The sequence below is a fragment of the Didymosphaeria variabile genome, assembly GCF_027946475.1.
Source record: "Didymosphaeria variabile strain IMI 356815 chromosome Unknown scaffold_8, whole genome shotgun sequence".
NCBI classification, from domain to species: domain Eukaryota; kingdom Fungi; phylum Ascomycota; class Dothideomycetes; order Pleosporales; family Didymosphaeriaceae; genus Didymosphaeria; species Didymosphaeria variabile.
This window is the reverse complement of record NW_026611627.1, coordinates 2,938,002-2,955,926: the sequence shown is the minus strand read 5'-3', so window position 1 is coordinate 2,955,926 and position 17,925 is coordinate 2,938,002. Positions and strand designations below refer to the sequence as shown.

Here is a 17,925-nt window from a genome sequence, read left to right as displayed (position 1 = left end):
GGATGTACCCGATCCCAAGCCTCATAACGATGCTTCAGAGCAATCGCCGAGAGGAGTTGTGTCCGGAACAAGGGCGGTGAGTCGAGTGATGGCGAGCAGACTTGCAAATTATTGTACACAAATGGTCCTGGTAGCGCACTCAAGGTAGTTCGCTCGCATGATACGCTACACATTCTTTTGAGATAGGAACAAGCCAATGTTTCACTCAAGGGCTTCAATTACTGCGATGGAAATTCGCTATGACACTGTCTATAACGCCTTCTATCCATGAACAATGATGAAGTCAAGTTCCATAATGAGCTTTTTTCCCCTCAGGAGTATCGCTATTAGAGAACCATTGGGCCTTCCACCACTTCTCGCGTGGCACGGCCGAATGAGATACCATCCTTGAGATTGACTATCTAACCCTTAACTAGCATGACCAAGTAGCATGACCAAGTTGAAGCAAATGGCGGTCCTGTATCCCGACATAGCGGAAGACATGATCTTTTGTGATACCCGTGGAAACATTACCAGTGGGATCTTCGAGTTTAGCCATTCTTCCACCTCCACTTTCGGTCTCCATCAACCCGGTGTTTTTCCTGGTACACCGTTGCAGTGGAAAAACCACGAGCGCAGGTAGGAAAGTACCCTCGATAACATCCCATCATGAGCTTGCAGGTCTCTGGTGCTGCACACCGCAATTCCGCACCTGTTTACCGTTCTCATCTATTGCTCAGGATAAATGCACCACATCGGCAAGACGTAGCTACCGCTTTCGCCCTTATGGTAGTAAGCGCACCTTATCCCCAGTCTATGATAGAAATCAACCCACACGCTCTCGTACCCTGCTAGATCGGAAGAATTCTGTTCCTGCTTGAACTCGAAAACAAGGCACTGACGTGAGTAGCACACGCAAAGCTTCTCCAGGGGACAAGGATCAATGCATAGCAGCTCCAGCCAGCGTGCGTTCTGATTATCGATGAGTTGCTGGAGGTTTCTGACGCAGGTCTGTTTGTCTTCCCATTCCTCATACTCTAGCATTTGTGGGCAAAATGAATCTTGACACATCTGGTGGGAATGAATGTCGGGTTCTTTGTCGGTGAAGTAGACCCTAACACGAAATCGATTGCTGTGGGAAGCCTTCAAAGACAGCGAAATTGCCTGCGCCCGCAGGAGTGGGAGCCAGTCAACTTGCGAGTCCCAGCTGTGACCGTGGGGCCGGGGATATGCAGGGATTGACATTCGGACTTCGAGCTCTTTGATGGGGGGATGCTCGCCAAGCAACTTGATCCACTGCTCGAGGTCACCGTAGCTTATCGAAATGCGAGCATACTGTCGGTGAACTATGATACGATTAAGAGGTAGCCTAGGGTATGGACGTTTCAGAAGGCATACTGGGAAGGTATTCATCACGAATCTGACGGCAGACGCGCGTAAGTCCTGCATAGTTGCTCTTGAAGTCTTGACCTTCTCTCTTCGTGTCGCTTTGGTCACCATCGTCGAAACAGCGTACGACGTGGACAGGTTCGTCATCTGTGGCGACGAGCTCGTAGATGCGGTTGCGAAGCTCTGCGGCAAAGATCAACACTGTGTTTGACATTAAGATCCGTCGACCTAGATGGACTCACCTCCCGGAAGCTTCAGGAGCGGAGATTGAGGCCCCATCGTCGCAACGGTGCTGATGCGGCCGAGCTATTGCAGTCGATTGCTATGTTGCAAGAACAGGGCAAGAGAGAGAGATATATACATATAGAGAGAGAGCGGAGTATTCTGGGGTGTTGAGCTTCAATTATTGCCGCGGTGATTGCGGGGCGGCGCTAGCAAACGCGGAAGGCGCAGGTGAAGGCAACTGCGGCTTCATATTACTGTCGGCCTTTTGTGACGATTACACGCCCATCCATACCCACATGCATACTCTCAGACACTGTCTTTAACCCAAGATCCTCCGCCATTTTGTGCTGCAATGCCCGCCTCACTGATCCCACCGAGTCCATCGCGAGGACCACTTCCCCCTCTTCTTTCGCGAAGTTTACCAAATCGCGCAGGTCTTGTATAGCAGAGTCTTCTTCACCAGCATGTGCAACCTTTGCATAGGTCCATGAGGTCTGTCTAGACCAACGTACGTCGCGCAACCATGCCAACCTATTCGGCGCCCCTCGACGTTCAGCTTTTCTACCCACTCCCGTTCGCGCAATCTGTCGAGCAACGATATTGATATCCACAAAAACTGTGTCCTCGCCAGAAATCCAGACGCCATCAAATTCAACAGGAATGCCGGTTTGAATCTGCAGTGCTTTCATAAAGAATGTGCTCCTTTCACTCAATCGCCCTGTTGCACGGATGGTGACGCGGCCCGAATAGTGCTCGTTGACAAGCCGTATCAGTCTCGCGACTACTCCGCTGTGACTCGCCAAGAAGTGCTGCGTGCGCTTATCATGCACAAAGGAGTTTATCGTCAGGCCGTGGCGGTTACGCAAAACCGCGGGTGCAGGTGTAACATCAATCCAGATCTCTTTCGCCGAGGACGGCAATTTCGTAATCGCCTCCTCCCATGAGCGCCAGTAGCCTGGCTTGCGGAAGTAATGATGGCCGAGGCACCAACATGTAGTCATCATCTGCGATGCTTCCGAATTGTGGAAGACATCTAGGCATATGCGCTCGGTTTTGAGACTATAACTTCGTCCGTGTATCGTGATGGATGGGGTTTGGATCCGAGTGATATCTTCGGAGTGAGCGAAGGAATGGATAGGCGACCATGATTCAATGACGAAACCCATGTCGCTCCTGAGTTGTAGATTGACGTGCAGGAGGTTAAGCATGCTTTGCGGCCAGTGTTTTCGAACGGGAATTACATCTGGCATAGCCAATGCCAGTATACGTTGGCGCAACTCAGTAGGCAAGTTGGAAATGGCTGGCATGGTAAGTTTTGACTACCGTATAACAAACGATAATGGAGTAAGATGCAGGTCTTAGAAAGGGTGTACACCGAATGTCACGGTCGGCATCAGCCTACTAGTTCAGTGACTCACAGCCACAGTCCCCTGTGACCTGCGCTTCGATGACTGGCCTAGTGGGTGTTGACAGCGATATCATTGACGAGGTTTAGAACAATCTGCATCGCATGCAGTGGGATAGAAGAGGCTAGGCAGTACGGACCGTTACTCGGGCCTGTGCTCAGACAAGGTGATGGCCATTATGACGTCATAGAACAAGTATGTTGTTTCCTGAGTGTGACCAATCACATCGCGTATTCTGCAATTCATTTCATTTATTCTTAATCATTTAAGACAAGTGAGTGTCCCTTGGAGTGTGAGACCGACAACTCGTCAAGAGCGTTCTGCTGTTGATAATCCGTAACTCAATTCAACCGCGTCCTGAAGAACCATGGAAACGCACAGAGTTCACAACTACGTGACAGTTCTCGTGCCAGACACCAATGCCCGGATCATTGTTCTTTCTCGAGAGGTCCTAGTTATAGTGTAGTCGCACGACCCAGGTGCCGTCGTAGTTGACTTGGGAATGCTCGGGGGGGCAGCCTCCAAACCCCAGCTCCTGAAGGAACATGGTCTCCGAGCTCTCACCTCTCATTCCGAGTTGCTTTGGCTTTGACTTGAACTCCAACAGGATACAACTATCGAGAACACCGAAGAGTGCCTTTTCCAGTGGGCAAGGTTCTTTGCGTAACAAGTTCATTAGAGGTCCGCTTTGCTGGTCGAGGAGTTCCTGGAGGTTCTCTTTGAAATCGTCTATAGCCTTTGTGGGAAAGGTCGAAGTATACCGCGATGGGGGGTGATCATTTGGCATTGCGCCGATACAGTGAAGTTGGATGCGAGATGGGCTGTTGGAGGTAGCCCGTGCCCGCATGATTGGGAGCCAGTTGGCATATGAGCAGAAACCACTGTAGTGATCCACAACATGGACTTCCTTGAAGGGGATGCTCTGCGATTGCGTCCACTTCTCGAGGTCATCATAGCGTATTGCGACGCGAGCATTCTGGCCATGTACTGTGGAATGTCGGTTAGTCCAGCACCTTCAAAACTCATCGTCGGACTCTGGAAAACGCAAAGTACCGACGATGCGTAGACCACTTACTGGGAAGGTACTCGTTGCGAATTTGATGACAGGTACGGGTCAGGCCTGCGTAGACCCCGTCCTCGACATGCACATTGCTTTCGCCGCAGTGCATGATCCAGACCGGCTCATCATCCGTGGCGACAAACTCGTAGATGCGGTTGCGGAGCTCTACGATAAGAATTAGCATCTCAGTATATTTATAATCATTAGGATCGTTCAGCGTGCCCGTACTCACCTCCAGGAAGCTTCAGGAACGGAGATTCCATGTCTGCGACGGCGCCGTTGCACTTTCTGGTGTGGTGTCGTAGGTGAGGGGTAGAGATTGCGAGGGCGAGAAGTAACTAGCTTTTATGGTTCGCTCTTAGTCGCCGTCATGGTCACGGGCCCGCGCTTACCGTACAGGGGAAGGCGCAGGTGAAAGCGAGGACGGCGGGCAAACGACGAGCATAGAACGGACCAGGTCAACACTATTGAGTATCATTACTCGAATGTATTGATTACTTTTAGCACTCGCAGAAGAAGGAGCTGTTCGTATTCATCAACAATCTATCAAAAACATTTCTCCTGCTCATAGTCTTTTCCGATCCTGTGCCTCCACCTGATCCTGACCCTAGTGGTTCCCAATACATGTACTGCCAGATCACACTCCCTTTTGCTCTTCCCTCTCCTGTACCTTGAAGAAACGCCTTAGTACAGGTCGTTCGGAAAGTGAAACTATCAGGGTGGTGCTGATGGGTTACCCAATGACCAGCGTACTTCCACTTCAGCTCACGCAAAAACTTGTCCACCAGATTCACGTTTGACAGCCACTTGTTTACCGGCTTGAAGTCGAACTGGACTCCATCGATTGCGACTTTCAAGGAAACCCTCTCCAAAGGGCAGGGTTCTGCACATAGCACGGCATCCCAGGAGTCATTCCAGCGGTCAATAACCTGCTGGATGTTTGTAACATGGGCTTTGTAAGGATCCGCGAGGTACTCCTTGATGACGTAGACTTTGAAGTGATCGTTGTGGGAGACCCTCAAGATAGCCCGAGCCCGCAAAATTGGTAGCCAGTCGATGTATGAGTCAAGGTTGTCGAGCATTGAAAAACGGATATGAAGCTCCTTGATGGGATTTTGCCAATCCTGGGAATCCATCCACACCTTGAGGTCGTCGTACCTCAACGAGACGCGAGCACATCGTCGGTATACTATATCGAACGGTTAGTACAGAATCGTAAGACAAACGTTTGGTATCTTGAGACTTACTGGGAAGGTACTCGTTGCGAATCTGGCGGCAGACGCGGGTCAGACCAGCGTGAGCTCCACGCTTGAAAAAAAAAGTCATCGAATGTGCTGACAGGGCCGAGATTTTCGATCCTAACCAGCTCACCATCGGTTACAGCGACAAGCTCGTATATACGATTGCGGAGCTCTGCATCATGTTCAGTACGTGGTAGTGATTCAGATATTACGACCTTTTCACTTACCTCCAGGGAGCTTCAACAATGACGACTCCATCCTTGCAGCAGCGCTCATGTGGTAGTGTTTTCGTGGTGTATGCGAGGCGTGGATATTGAGCGAGGGACAAAGGTATGTAGTCCAAAGCGTTGAGCTCCCTGTTGCCGTGGTCACTGCGGGGCAGTCACAGAAGGGGAAGGCGCAGGTGAAAGTGAAAGTAGCGTGCGAACAGCTTGTGCTTTCGGATCGTGCAGATATTCAGCATGACTCGTTTGAGCATGTTCACTACGTCGCTACGTTTCATTCCATGCTCAATGATAATCTCCTCGACTTTCCAGACCACGCGCTAATACTCATACTGCTAGATATAGCCTTTCCAAGAACGCAGAGCACAATCCTGAGTGTCAAAGACTAGTAAACGAACGTTGTGGCGATTCGTGATTCATCGTCATCCCAACACACCACGACGAGGTTCGTTCGAAACCACTGGAAGGCAACCAACACATGCTCCAGTCCCAATTCCATCAAGAAGTCCCAACACCCCCTATGTGTCGTCATGTGGAGGTCTTCAGCTCCAGGTCCTATGGACAAAGTGATCCGGATTCCCCTAAAAGAGTTGACGGTAAACGAGCGGAACTTGCAAGAAGTGTCTCGGAGAACAGCCGAATAACTCGTGTTTTGAGCACCCAAGAGCATGTTCATCCCTGTCGCAAGACGGTGCGCGTCCTGGATTTCGTTGGAATTCAAAATCTTCTTCAGTTCAGTTGGTCCAAAGGCTCGACACAAGAAGCCGGCAGGCGATTTGGCTAGGGCTCGCAAGATGGGAAGAAGCTGGACTTGGACCTCCCGAGTGCCCTCGCTAGTATAGGGGGGCTTATGGAGGGGACGGATTTCAATCTCCAGCGCCCTGACAGGGTTGTCCTCGTTGAAGAAAGTCTCGATTCAATCGTGGAGTTCTTCGTAGTAGACATAGAGCCAGGCATTTTGTCGCTGTACTGTGATCGTTTCAGCTACAGGACAGCGCATTATATAAAAGCTACTCACTGGGAAGGTACTCTTCGCGGATCTGGCGGCATACGCGTGTCAAGGCGGCATAGGTACTGGGAGTGTTGGTGGGAGTCACCTCGTCATCCTTCTTCCAGAGCTTGATCCTGATGGGCCCATCGTCTGCTGTAGCGGTGAGGTGATAGATGCGGTTTCGGAGCTCTGCCCTATGAGTTAGTGCACTCTAAAAGAGCAAGACAAGTCTTACTACTTACCTCCTGGTAGATTCAAGAATAGAGGATCCATCGGCTTCGCACGTTGCTGAGCTGTCGTTATGTTACTAAATGGCGATTGTGCTGATGAGGGTGGATTTTTATGGGTAGTGCGACTCTAGGGCAGAGCTAGGAGGGGAGTGAACGTTGGTTGATTCCATCAAGGGGGCCTCTGAGGGTTGCCTTCGTTCTCATATAGAGGTGGCGCCAGTTGATGTGTATCCCCGTGCGATTAAGCTGAAAAGGCAGCATTGCCAATGTGATGCATGTCTTGATGTCAATGCGGTGAAAAGAAGCCGGTTTGCGAGGCTTTAGCATTCTAGAAGTATCATAGAGCGAGTTAAGCTAGACTCAATATGAGACATTCATATGGGTAAGGAGCAGGTGTTTGCCTATGATTCTGATGACTGGTGACCAAACAATCCAAAAGCCCCCCTCAAACTAATGCTCTAAGTATCTGTGAATGTATCTGGGTGTGATGTGCATACCTGGACATGTCTAACTATTGTAACATATACCTGAGTGTATCTGACTGTAGAGTGCATGCCTGAACATGCCTAATTAGACACCTATCTATATAGGTGGAAAGACTATAGGCTGAGTGTAGCGCATATAAAAGCACCCGGACTCATAAACTGTAGGATTTAGTCGATAAAGAACATATGAGGGTGTCCTGAGCCATTCATATAGGTGAGGGGCAGGTGTTCCAAACGCCTTTGAAAGCTGATGTCTGTTGATCAAGCTTGCTTGCTAACTCTTGAACTTTGATACAAGGGTAGAGCCTGGCGCCCAGAGGTTCTGTTTTGATGTCGGCCATTGTGAATGGACCTGTTTCCAAATCACGGGGAAAGCAGTAGCTAACAAGGTCCTATACCGAGGGTAACCGCGAACCACGAACATCCGGCGCGCCCTCTCTTCTACAAAGCTCCGATGAAATAATTCCGAATGCACGATTCGGTCTTAACATGCTCTGCCCGCGCATTATTGCTTAATGTGGAATAGTTCCCCACAAACGCACGAGCTAACATCGGTTCCAACACCGCTATTAGTAGCCTATTACCCTATAAATACAACCACGCGATAACATGATCTTCGAAAACATGCCGCTATGATAAGACTTAAAATGACATCTTGCGTGTTATCAACGACATTCACCCTTCCCCCGACATCTGCGTGGCCACCGTAGTACAATACACACTCCGCAAAATGCCCCATTCATCCCCACCCTCCCCAGAATACCGCTACGGCTTCGTCGACGACTACAGCGAAGGCGCCCACCCCCAACTCCTCCAAACCCTCATCGAAACAAATAAAACACAGCAAACCGGCTATGGCCGCGACGCTCTCTGCACGCTCGCCCGCCAGCGGATCCAGGCGCATCTCGGCCGCGACGACGTAGGCGTCTTTTTCGTCCCCAGCGGCACTTCCGCAAATGCCATATCCATCGCGGCCTGTCTGCGGCCCCACGAGGCGGTCATAGCAGCTTCCTCCGCGCACATAGTAACGCGCGAGACCGGCGCCGTTGAAGCTTCTGGCCATAAAATCATTCAGGTCCCGCCGCAAGATGGGAAATTAACGCCGCAGAGTATTCGAAGGGCGCTGGACGATAATTGGCACTTCCCGCACATGGCAAAGCCGAAGTTGGTGTCTATTTCGAATGCGACGGAGATAGGCACCATCTATAGTAGGCAGGAATTAATGGCTATTAAGCGGCTTTGCGAGGAGGAGAAACTGATTTTGTTCCTGGATGGGGCGCGCATTGGGACGGCGCTGACGAGTAGTAAAAATGATATGACGATGCGGGATATCCTAGAATTGACGGACCTTTTCTGGATTGGGGGGACGAAGAACGGCGCGCTGCTGGGCGAAGCCGTCGTTGTGAAGGACGCGACGTTGGCAACTGAGTTTGAGTTTTTCGTAAAGCAGCATGGATCGCTGCTTGCGAAGGGGAGGATCATGGGCGCGCAGTTCGCGGAGCTGTTCAATGGTGATCTCTACTACGATCTTGCGCGGAAAGCGAACGGGTGCGCCGAGTTGCTGTCTCAAGGGATCGTCAAGGCTGGCTTCGTGCTGGATGCTGCGACCGAGACGAACCAGGTCTTTGCTGTGCTTCCGCTTGATCTGATCCAAAGGCTCAAGGACCACTTCAATTTCTACGTTTGGGAACAACGAGGTGAGGGTAAGGCTGTCGTTCGGCTGGTAACTACGTGGGCGACCGAACTGGGGCAGGTGAACAAGTTCATTCAACTGGTACAAGAGTGGACTATTGAGAAGGCAAAGTCGGCGTGAATACCGAAATCTCCGCGTCCGCTGTAAAGCAAGCACTAGGACTCTGTCACTGTGCTGCGTTGGCGACGCATGTTGTCCGCATCGAATTCAGGCCCTAAGCAGCTAGTATCCGGTCACAATTCCTCCTGCATGGCCCCAAAGGCCTGCTTCAGCCCTGTTGAGAGCTTTCGCACAGTGCGTCCTTAAGATGAGTCGTACCATACTGAGCAATGCGGTCCTCAAACTTCTGACCTAACACTATATTGCTCGACGATTCCTTCGGCGCATAATCCTCGCGGCTAAACCGCGCGCAAATTTCTTCAGCTCTGCTTCTCCCAGTTCTCTTACCTTCTCAGACTGTGAATAGGACCACGGCCCAACAGGCAAAGTACCAAGATCGTGCTCCAATGTAAGTGATCCGGGGTCTTGGGCACCAGGCTTGAACCAGCATTTGTAAAGCCTACATGGAGTAGCGCGCAACATGGTGAGAAAAGCCTCGTTCTGGAACATGAGTACGGCCTGGAGGTTGTGAAAGCAAAGGCAACCATCGCCCCACGGTAGCGTAGATTCCTGCCAAAGCTGCCATTCATGTGCAGTACTAGGCCGTGACAAGTTGTAGTTGGCGGGCACCACATTGTATTTGAGGACAAGGCAGGCGAATCGGCCAGAGTAGCGGGCTTGCGCACGTAAGATGGGGAGAAGATCCAAATTGGGGTGCTCTTCTACCCACACGAAGCGGATATAAAGCTCCCTCCCGGGGTTATCTGCATCGAAAAAGGTCTTGATGAACCCCTGCAATTGGTCGGAGCGCACTGAGACACGGGCCTCGCCTTGCTGGACTGTAACACCAGGTAAGCTACCGTTGCAATCGAATCTGGATGGACAGCTTACTGGGAAGATACTCTTGGCGAATCTGGCGGCAAACGCGTGCTAGACGGCGTACGTGCCCACCTTCCAGTGCCAGTTGTCACTTCCCTGGTACTTGTGCTTGATCTTGACGGGACCATCCTCAGCTGTCGCGGCGAGGTAGTAGATACGGTTGCGTAGCTCTATTCGTAAATTAGTATACACAAGAACTTGCATTCCACGCGTTCACAGTGAGAATTGGTGTGACGCTCGCTTTGTGTCTGTGGAGCATAACATATTCAGCCTTGATTTACCTCCCCGGAGCTTCAACAACGGCGACTCCATGATGTTTCGACGGCGGTGGCCGGAGTAGACGAGCTATTGCCACGACCGAAGTTGGTGTACAATCGAAAAGATTGAAGTTGAGGTGAGGTAAGTGCTACCGAATTCACGTCGCCAAGGCGACCACAGGACACCAAGTGAAAGTTGCGGTAGAACAAGCCAGTGAGATCACTTGAAGGTATAAGCAGGTGTAACGAACAAACAGAGACAATCCACACCAATTCGCCAAATACGGGAAAGCCACAACGGGAATAGAAAATCTCACTCAACTTTTGATCAAAGTTCGTCTCATCCCCCAACCTCATGCTTCCACACGCACTCCTCCAAATCCACCCAAAAGAACCACCCCTCACCCACCCGCCTCTTCCACCCCTTCTTCATCCCCACCTCTCCCTTCGAAACATTCACCGTCGTCCACGCCCTCCTCGTCCTCTCAAATATCCCTCCTCAATCCCCAACACCCCCAACACAACCCCCTCGGCCCCTCACCCCTTCACAGATCTTAACTCCCTAGCCCCCGCCCGATACAACTCTTTCCCCACTGCGCAATCTGCTTGTTATCGAGTCGTATAACGTACTCGTGCTTTCCCCTCGTGGGTAGGAATGCATATCGTGAGTAATGCATAGCGTGGATATCGGTGCTTGCACATTTTGGAGGTATTCAGTGCGCTGAGAAGGACGACTGTTCGGAGGTATTCATTCTCGCACATTTCGTTGTAGAATCGCGTCAGAGGCTGTGCGACGGCGGGCATGAGGAAGCGGAAGTCTGCGATGTCTGTCATGGGGAGTGTACCGTGGAGAACGAGTAAGGCACTTAGGAAGTAGGTGTTCTCCCAGTGTCGGATCGCATTGTCGGGCCCCGCTCTGAGTATGTTGGCTTGGTGAATTGGCGGACGGAGATAGGGTGGTAGGGTGATTGCTTGATGAGCTGCTGCTCGTGGAAGATCCGGGGGCGGCGGGCGGTGGAGGATATGGGTTCGCTGGGCTTGTCGCGTATAGCTGCGAGAAGGCGCTGACTTCGTGGATCAAGCTTTGTTTGTCAAGGCGTTTTGTAGGATTCTCAACTCGAAAACATGATTACCTTTCTCCAAACTACCATCATCCAGGCAGTGAAATGGGAACGAATATTTCAGCTTTTCAATATCGTCGCTCCTCAGCGTACCGCTATATGCGCCCCACGACCATGTCCACATATAGGATCGATTCCTCAGCTCTCCTTCTCCATTCGACATAAGCAAAAAGCATATGGACATTCACAGATTACCAAGATTACGCTTAGCGTAGATATTCGATATTCATATTATATCCAGAGCATCGCTCAATAAAGTCATATTAACTTGCGATCATCCTCATGATCATGATATCCGTAGACCAGCGTTCTATACAATGCTCGCGAGCCCAAAGCTCAGCCTCCCTTCATTTAATTGAACCCAAAAAACGCCAACGCTAATGCTATACAAAGACCCATAAAGAGTAAAACCGCAGCCAAAGCCGCAAGATGAAAACGATCCCGATCTAAAAAATTTACAAGAGAACGGACACGACGCCGATGAATGCCGCTAGGGATACAGCTAGGAAAGCGCTACCTGGCAACCGCAGCGCGGCAGAGGCCTCGGGAGCGGGCGAGCTGCCCTGTGATTCGACCGCGTTGTTGGCTATAGGGCTGGCTGCGCTATTTGACGCAGCAGGAGAGGCGGGGGCAGAGGTCACCAGAAAGCCCTTTGAGTCGAAAGATTTAGCCTCTGAAGATGCCAGCGCAGGAGAAGCGGGAGCAGAGGTGACGAGGAAGCCCTGGGAGTCGAATGATTTGGGCGCGGAAGATGTCCCAGCGGGAGCGGTGTAAGCCGTGCTGAAAGTGGTGACTTGCTCAGAAGCGCCAGATGAAGCCGAGGGCGAAGCTGGTGAGGATGGCGTAGAGAAAGCGGCTTGGGATGTCGACTGTGGATAAGTTAGCCAGAGCGCAAAAGCAGGGAAGGGAGGGGTGAAAAAAGGTGCTTACTGACAGGAGCTTGGCTTGGAGGAACGACTTTGCCAGAGTCAGAAACAGACCATCCGCTCGGTAATCCGGGGTAGTTGCCGTAGGTGGTGGTGGGAACAGTTGCCACGGTGGTGTCAGGGACCCAGGGATAGACGCTCGGCCTGGTGTAGGGAGAAGTCGTGTGAGGGGTGAAGGGAAGAGGAGCTCCGGTGGCGGCGGACGTGATACCAGGCGCTTCTGCCTCAACAGCGCTTCCGCCGGTGTTGATGGTGCCGCCATTCGACTTGATAGACTGCCAGGTTCCGCTGGTGTCGCCGTAGGTGTATTGGGTGCCCGTGGAGTAGTCCTGGACTTTCAAGCTCTTGACTTTCATGGTGTAGGGACCCTTGCTGTAGTCGGTCAAACCGCCGGCCCAGTCGATGGTACCCTGTTCATTGTTTGGGTCTCCACCGGCCCAAGCACCGATCCTGATTGCCATCGGTGTCTGGGGGTATTGACCGTTGGCATTGTCGGGAATCAAAGTGCGAACCGTCTGCCCGTTGATCTGCCAGGCAATCTGTTCCGAAGTCCAGATGATGGTGTACTTCTGGAAACTATCATGGTTGCCTGGATTCGCGTGGAAAGCTCCTCGATCGTGCGTTGCAGTGTTTCCCTTGCCGAAGTAGTTTGATTGCACCTGAGCGTTGTCTCCACCAAGCCATTCCCAGTCAATTTCGTCCAGGGTGTCAGACTGCAGGAAGAAGCTGCTGACAATACCTTGGCCAGGTGCCGCTTGCAGCTCGATATCGACTTGACCAAACATAATGTACCATTTTGAGGTAATCTTGGGGCTGTCGCCCTGCTTAGCTACGGTGAATGATGCGCCATCTGAGCCGTATGTGGGGTTTCCTTCGGCGGTGAAACTGTCAGATGCAGAGGTGAAATCGATGTTGACAGTCCTTCCTAGTGCTGAGTCGGGAGGGCAGGAACTGCTTTCGATGGGGTTGCAATTGGTGTAGGTCTGGGCAATTGCCGGAGCTGACAGAAGCGCGCAAGCCGCGACAGTTCGTAGAGTGCGCAGCATCGCGAAGATGTGATAGAGGTAAGAGGAAGGCGGCGGGAGAAGGTGTTGAATAGAGGAGGGGGTTCGGCACGCGCCGGAATGGTCAGCGGCCTCTGAGCAGTGGTAGCGACGGTAGTAGTGTGGTGAGAGTGGTGTTGATGGGTGAGGGGATGCGAAGCTAGGCGTCACTGAGAGGTTGAGCTGGAATGGATTAAAGATTAGTGAGACGAGGCAGGCTTATGGTTATAAAGCAAATGCCAGCCTTCCGATTAGCGTCTTATACGTGGTCGTCTTTAATCGCCTCGCGCATTCTCGATGCTCAGGTTGGACGATTAAAGACGAGGTTGGCGCCGAAACGGGCTGGGGGCTGGGCACCCAGCCACACCAAGCCCAACAAGAGCCGGACGTCATGGCAACTATCGACGCCGAGTATGATGATCTCTAGGCATTGAAAGAAACCTGGAAATGGAATAATCAATCGCGCAGCCTATATCCTGGCAGCTGAGATGAGGGTAGCGCGATGGTGTGCGGGCAAATGCAGGGCAGGTGTGCACGGCCACAGCTGCATGCCGCGACGCCACCAAGGCCCCGCAACACCATCGAAATCCATAAGCATGCCCCACGCAAAATCGATCACGAGAGTCTATCTTTAGTCGGGACTCCTGCTCATCCTATTCGCTCCTTTGTCACGTTTGCTTGCAGCATACTCTGGTCCCGCATACTGTCGCTGTTTGCGAAGAAATCCGCCCTTTGAGAAATATTGGTTGAGTCACACGCCCTGCACGGAACAAGAAGGTCGCTTTATCACAGCTCACCACCGAACAATACATCCCGCGCCCAGCACACCACCTGATGTCGCTCACAAACGCAACACCGCTGGAAGTAGCGAAAGCAGCCCAAGTCGGCTCACGCAGGCTTGCGGTGCTTCCTACAGATGAGCGCAATGCTGCACTAATTGCAATTCACAAGGCCTTAGCGGACGCCAAAGATGAGGTCCTTGCAGCCAATAAGCAGGACCTGGAGGATGCGAATAAGGCTGCAGCAGGCGGGACGCTACGTCAGAGTTTGGTAAAGAGACTGGATCTGGGGAAGCCGGGCAAATATGAGGATATGCTGCAGGGTATCTTGGATGTGAGGGACCTTGAAGACCCAAGTATGTCAGCCCCACCTGTCATCGCTTCTTCCCGTCTTATATCAGTGTTCGACTGATGTCACTTTCTGTTGTACCATACCAGATGTATATCAGCTGACCAATTATAGTCAACAAGACCACGGCGCGGACACTCCTGGACGACAACCTCATCCTCTCCAGGGTAACATGTCCCATTGGCGTGCTCCTCATCATCTTCGAGGCTCGTCCAGAAGTCATCGCCAACATTTCCGCCCTGGCCATCAAATCCGGCAACGCGGCCATCCTTAAGGGAGGCAGAGAGTCATCTCACAGCTTCGCCGCCATCGCATCCATCATCTCCCATGCCCTCTCCACCACATCCGTCCCCTCCGACTGCCTCCAACTAGTCCAAACCCGAGATGTAATCGCCGACCTCCTCAAGCTAGACTCCTACATCGACCTCTGCATCCCAAGAGGCGGCAACGAACTCGTCCGCTACGTCAAAACCACCGCCTCCATCCCCGTCCTAGGCCACGCAGACGGCATATGCACCACCTACCTCTGCGCCGACTACCCCGCCGACAAAGCCACCAAGATCATCGTCGACGCAAAAGTCTCCTACCCCGCAGGCTGCAACGCCCTCGAGCAGCTCCTCGTACACGAAGATGCCCTCGCCACCACCCTCCCCCCAGTCGCACAAGCCCTCCTCGAAAAAGGCGTCTCCCTCCGCTGCGACGCCCCCTCCCTTTCCGCTCTCAAAAAAGCGCTAGACCCCATTCTGCGGCCCTCCTCCAAGAAGCCACGGAGAAGGACTACAAAACAGAATTCCTAGACCTCGTCCTAGCCGTTAAAGCAACCCCAGCGTCACCCACGCTATCACACATATAAACGCACACTCCTCGCACCACACCGACGCCATACTAACCCTTTCTCACAGCACCGCACAAACCTTTCTCGCAGGCGTAGATTCCAGCTCCGTCTACTGGAACACGTCCACCCGCATGGCGGACGGCCAGCGCTACGGCTTCGGCACAGAGGTCGGCATCTCCACGAATAAGATACATAGTCGGGGGCCGGTCGGGCTGGAGGGCCTGACGATATACAAGTGGGTGCTCGTGGGGAGGGGCAGGTGAGCGGGGAGTATGGAGCGGGGGCGGAAGTGGAGGCATGAGGTGCTTGGGGTGGGGAGGAGGGCGTGGCGAGGAATGAGGAGGAGAGGGAGGTGTTGAGGAGGTTTAGGGGGGAAGGGAGTTTGAAGGAAGAGGGGGAGGGATGGGGAGAAGAAAAGTATTGGCTGATTTGAGGGGTCGAAAAGCAGCCGATTGGAATTGGGCGCGATTGCTAGAGAGATAGATAGATGGGGAAAAGTTTACCGTTTAAACACGTAGCCTTGCTGCACGTCGTCTCGCTATGGTTACGTGCTACTCGACGTTACTACTATACTCGACACCGCGGAAGCCATTGCACGTATCATTCCGGACGGCACGACCCGGCGTGGCACACGCACCATCACGTCACACGCGAGCACACGTTCACAGAACCCAATAACTCGCCTGAAATGGCAAATCTAGTCTATTTTCAATAGCTTTTGTGCAAGATGCCATGCCACCCGTCCGCAGCAGACGAAGCTCACCAATCACTCGACGCAAAGCCCTAGCTCCATACACCATTACGTCTAATCATCCCTGGTATCTGTGTAAGTTTCATGCCGTTCATATCCCGTTTCGTTCATCTCTTCCAAGCTTTCGAGCTAGTCTACAACTCAGTGTCGACCTGCATGCCCGCCTTCTTGTTGGCGAAGAGCTGAGCTCCGTCCTGGAGACGTCGCTCCGTGTTGCGGCGGCCGTTGACGAAGTCGGGGTAGTTGAGGGTTAGCTCGACGGCGCCGTTGACGATGCTGTCGACGGCCTCGACGCCCAACATGAAGGAGTGGTCCTGGTTGCCGACCTCGTACCGCCATGAGCCGAAGCGGCCACGCGACCAGATGTCGCGGTCTTGGAGCGCAGGGAGAAGCTTGGTCAGAACACCCTCGCGTTCCAGAGATGGAGTCGGATATCCGTGGTCGAAGCGGCGGTGGTAGGTGGAAACGATCTCGTCGCCGGGCTTAATCATTTCAGTGTTGATGAGGCCCTGGATGGAGTCCTTGAGGAGGTTCTTCTGGTCCACGGGCTTCATGCTGGATTCAGAGACTTCAAGCATGATTGACCAGTAAGGTCCATCCTTGAGCTCGGACGAGCTCGGTTTTGAGCCGTCGCCCAGCTGCTGGGTGGCAAGCTTAACACCCTTCTGCGGCTGGTTGTATGGGGAGTAGTTTGAGAAGATGGTGGCGCGGTAGAAGGGGCAGTTGTCTTCAGGGAAGTACAGCCAGCACTTGTCGCCAATACGCTCAGGTCGCTCTCCACGAATACCCACACCAATAACGTGCGTGCTTGAGTAGTAGAGATCCTTGCTGAGGTCGATAAGCTCCTTGTCGCCCATGTGCTCTACGAGCGCATCCACGGCCATGGTGTTGACGAGCTTGTTGTAGTTGACGACGGTTCCGTCCTTGAAGGTGACACGCTTGGCGTTAGCATCGACCTTCGTTACGGTGCCATGCTCGCCGAATCGCTTCTTCGAGTCGGGAAGGGTCTTGGCGACGGCGATCCAGATACCACCGGTACCGTCCTTCGCGGGGAAGCGGAAAGTTGCGTTAGGTCCCCAACCTCCGGCAGTCTTGTTGTGGATGATGTTGTTCACCACCTTCTTGACATCTGGGGTAGCGACACGCTCACCCAACCATGCGCACTGCATCTTCTTTGGGGGAACTGCCCAAACCTTGAAGTTGTATGGCCTCATAAACTGGTTTGCAATGCCCTCGCCCATGGTCCGCATGATGTGCTCATCAAAGTCTGCGGGCTTGGTGTTGGCCACGCGGGCCGCTAGAGCGGCATCGATCATGCCATCTACAGCTGCCGCTTGGTCCTCCTTTGGCAGCATGGAAATGTTGTTCTGGTATGGATACGGGACCCACAGGCCCTTGTAGCGGACGTACGAGATGCGCTGGTGCGTGTACCAGTCGTCTTCATTCGGGAGGGCCTCGTCGATGCAATCGTCGAAGTACTTGTAGTGGGAGAAAATAACGTGGCCGCCGACATCATAGAGCTGGACAATGTTAGTAATACTGCAGGCGCAATTGGTGTGCCAATGACATACGAAGCCTTCTGGGGTGACATCTGTGGAAGCCAAACCACCAGGCGTCTCATTCGAGTCCACAATCAGCCATGAGGGGCCGTTCTGTGCTGTTTAGCTATTGCATTTTCTTATTTCAAGATTGATGAGACGACGTACGATCTGGTGGAGTCGCTTTGCCGCACCGAGACCTGTCGGACCGGCACCAATAACGAGGACGTCGACAGAGCTATGAAATGTGAGTTCGAGCTGCGCGGGTGAAATGGCGGGGGCGGTGAGGCGAATGCACTGACATTTCTTCCTGTGCGGAGCCCATGGCGCCGTGGAGCAGTTCTTGGAAGCTGGGGACTCGTTTCAGCGTCTGGCGGGCGTAGCTGAGCATGTACCCGAGGCTGGGGGCGTCAATTGGGGTATCT

The 17,925-nt window shown here is 52.7% G+C and overlaps 6 protein-coding genes across 6 annotated transcripts; 2 read left to right on the top strand and 4 right to left on the bottom strand.

Annotated features, from left to right (window-relative positions):
* Positions 1-1,348: 1,348 nt before the first annotated feature.
* N0V89_011209 (uncharacterized protein) lies at positions 1,349-2,597 on the bottom strand (the record flags this gene model as incomplete). Its single annotated transcript, XM_056219942.1, has 3 exons — positions 1,349-1,551; positions 1,611-1,674; positions 1,968-2,597. 3 exons carry the CDS (start codon positions 2,595-2,597, stop codon positions 1,349-1,351), a joined length of 897 nt encoding a protein of 298 aa, XP_056067069.1.
* Positions 2,598-3,450: 853 nt separating this feature from the next.
* N0V89_011208 (uncharacterized protein) lies at positions 3,451-5,141 on the bottom strand (the record flags this gene model as incomplete). Its single annotated transcript, XM_056219941.1, has 2 exons — positions 3,451-3,975; positions 4,797-5,141. 2 exons carry the CDS (start codon positions 5,139-5,141, stop codon positions 3,451-3,453), a joined length of 870 nt encoding a protein of 289 aa, XP_056067068.1.
* Positions 5,142-7,960: 2,819 nt separating this feature from the next.
* N0V89_011207 (uncharacterized protein) lies at positions 7,961-9,043 on the top strand (the record flags this gene model as incomplete). Its single annotated transcript, XM_056219940.1, has 1 exon — positions 7,961-9,043. The coding sequence occupies one exon, from the start codon at positions 7,961-7,963 to the stop codon at positions 9,041-9,043; it is 1,083 nt and encodes a 360-aa protein (XP_056067067.1).
* Positions 9,044-12,159: 3,116 nt separating this feature from the next.
* CRH1_2 (transglycosylase) lies at positions 12,160-13,251 on the bottom strand (the record flags this gene model as incomplete). The annotated part of the gene is made up of 1 exon (XM_056219939.1): positions 12,160-13,251. The coding sequence occupies one exon, from the start codon at positions 13,249-13,251 to the stop codon at positions 12,160-12,162; it is 1,092 nt and encodes a 363-aa protein (XP_056067066.1).
* An 831-nt stretch (positions 13,252-14,082) lies between these two features.
* Positions 14,083-15,173, top strand: PRO2 (glutamate-5-semialdehyde dehydrogenase; the record flags this gene model as incomplete). Its single annotated transcript, XM_056219938.1, has 2 exons — positions 14,083-14,383; positions 14,491-15,173. 2 exons carry the CDS (start codon positions 14,083-14,085, stop codon positions 15,171-15,173), a joined length of 984 nt encoding a protein of 327 aa, XP_056067065.1.
* Positions 15,174-16,096: 923 nt separating this feature from the next.
* On the bottom strand, positions 16,097-17,825 carry N0V89_011204 (uncharacterized protein; the record flags this gene model as incomplete). The annotated part of the gene is made up of 4 exons (XM_056219937.1): positions 16,097-17,482; positions 17,534-17,614; positions 17,669-17,738; positions 17,803-17,825. 4 exons carry the CDS (start codon positions 17,823-17,825, stop codon positions 16,097-16,099), a joined length of 1,560 nt encoding a protein of 519 aa, XP_056067064.1.
* Positions 17,826-17,925: the final 100 nt, after the last annotated feature.